The following is a 2,424-nucleotide window of genomic DNA, read 5'->3' as shown; positions in this document are numbered from 1 at the left end:
ATGTCCCTAACCACGACCGTCACGGTTCCTGATAATCACATTTTATTACAATTTTATACCCTTATTTATCTATTTTATATGAATAAATATACCACTAATAATTGTTTTTATCTTTAATTGCAGGTTAATAAAGAATAAACCCCAAAAATCTCATCTCTCAACAAAGACCCTTGAGTAAATGAAGAAATAAGGGAAATCAAGAAGTCTAATGGAAATCAAGAAGCCCAATGGAAATTCAAGAAGCCAAAGTGAAAAATCAAACCAAAAGCCTAAGCCCACGAATTAAAGAAAAACACAAGCAAAAGAGCAAACAAAGAAATTGTGAAAAGCCCAAAAGAAATTACCACATTGAACCTTTTTCATGAGAATAATTCATCAATCAAAGGTTGGGTTCCCGCTGTTAGTGAACTCTACTATGGGCTTAACCTCATTCCCCTCGATGATTCTAGGATTGCACTCCTAGATAGACCCTTTGTCAAGGATCATCAAGATTCTTTTTAGACTTAACAAAGTCTAGAATCACAACTTTATCTAGCAGGCGTTATACAGAGTTATCAACTCCTCTAGTACTTCAGTTATTTTTTTTTTTAAATTAACCATTCATATTGTTAAAATTGACATTCGGCCCCTTAGTTGTTAAGTTATTTTAAAACTAGTCTCTCCATGCAAGATTACAAGTAGCAAGAAGAGGGATTAATTTGAAATAACTTATAAGGATAAGGGAACCTAATAGCAATTTTAATTATTTGATGGGCTAATTTCAATATAATTTCAGTGATGCCCACATAAGAAGATAACATTGATAGGTACCTTTAGTTAGATAGTGGATACACCTGCTGCAGACAACTGCCAAATAAATTTCTGGACAAAGCTGATTCACTTTGCCACCTTCAGTCATGGACTTTGTTAAAATGTTATACTGCAGATTCACAAAAAGTTAAATCCTCCATATTCTGCTTCCTACTCTGAAAAACAGAGTGCATTTAACTTTATTTACAATAGCTAACTTAAGGTTGTGCAAGCATAACAGTGATGTAGTAAAAAGTGTCAGAGTATATATAGAAATTGGAAGCATGAGTTGCACATCTACTATCTTGGTTTAATAGAGAAGCGAGTACCTGATCCCAAGAACCATCCACCGAAGCGTGTGGAGCCCAATGATTGGGTATCGATGATCGATGTGTGGGAAACTGAAGAATGGAAGGTATATATCTCAAATCAATTTATTAAATTGTCATGTTAATTTTATTTGTTGTGATATATTATAATAATATATTTTATATTGGTTATTAGACAAAATCTTATAAAGCGAAGGAGAGTCGATCAAAGTTGCCCTACAATCATATATCTGGTTCCCGAACATTTGCAACAGCGGTGTCACTAATTGTAAGTTTTGCTTTATAAGTTTTTACTTTAAATGAATAGACTATAAATATTTATTAACAACCATAATGATAAATTTATTAAATTACAGAAATCAAAAGATGATGGACAAGCTCCCTCTTTTCCGGTATTTTACAAGGAAACCCACTACCAAAAAAAGGAAAGTATGGGTAAACGAGAAAGCACAAGATACCTATGTACGTATGTCCAATTAACTTTTGTTAAATCAATCTATAAAAAAACTTATATCTATTCATTAATAATATGGATCTTACATCTTTTAAAATGACAGGAGCGATTAGTCAACAAGACTATCGAACAATCTCAGCCCGAAGTTAAATCTCTGATGAACGAGTTTGAGATCTCCATTGATGTACTTGGAAGGAGGCCAGGTTACCTGAAGGGGTATGGGATCTACCTTCGAAGGAGTTCATCTACAAGGTCTATTGCAAAGTTAGCTGAGCGAGATGCTGAGGTCGTGGCTTTAAAGGAGACAGTAGCTGTGCAGGCCGAACAGATTGCCTCACAAACCGAGCAGATGAACGCACAAGCCGAGCAGATGAACGCACAAGCTCAGAAGACTGCTAATCTAGAGACTTTAGTGCATCAGCTATTTGCACGTAGCCAGCCTGGAGTGACAGGTGGTTGTTGAGATTTCTCATCGAGATGATGTCGGACTTGCATTTAATTTTTCCTTATTAGACTTATTTATGGTTTCTAGACATACACTATTAAATTTAATGCTAGGAAAAGCATAATACAACATTAGTCTTACACTTCCCTATATCATGGTCCTGGGATTGTTTGGATTGATAGCTAGTGACTCGTGAAAACATTTGGACACCTGATTATCTTAGAAGGACTTTTCATTAAGAATTAAATAACAAACATTATATACACATACATAAATGTGTCAAGTGTACCACTTATTCTTTAAAAGAAAATAAATATCTACAAGCTGAAGGGTGATAAAGGCTACTGAATACATATAGATGGAGTGGTAATTGTAACTTAATCCTTTAAAAGTAAATAAATATCTAC

The 2,424-nt window shown here is 34.3% G+C and overlaps 1 protein-coding gene across 1 annotated transcript; it reads left to right on the top strand.

Moving 5' to 3' along the window:
• Nucleotides 1,367-2,035, top strand: LOC109847539. Its single transcript, XM_020416771.1, has 2 exons — nt 1,367-1,580; nt 1,676-2,035. The coding sequence occupies exons 1-2, from the start codon at nt 1,452-1,454 to the stop codon at nt 2,033-2,035; spliced, it is 489 nt and encodes a 162-aa protein (XP_020272360.1). The 5' UTR covers nt 1,367-1,451.

This window comes from Asparagus officinalis, chromosome 7 (genome assembly GCF_001876935.1).
Source record: "Asparagus officinalis chromosome 7, Aspof.V1, whole genome shotgun sequence".
NCBI classification, from domain to species: Eukaryota; Viridiplantae; Streptophyta; class Magnoliopsida; order Asparagales; family Asparagaceae; genus Asparagus; species Asparagus officinalis.
The sequence above is the reverse complement of the archived record's forward strand: the minus strand, read 5'-3'. Positions and strand labels throughout refer to the sequence as shown.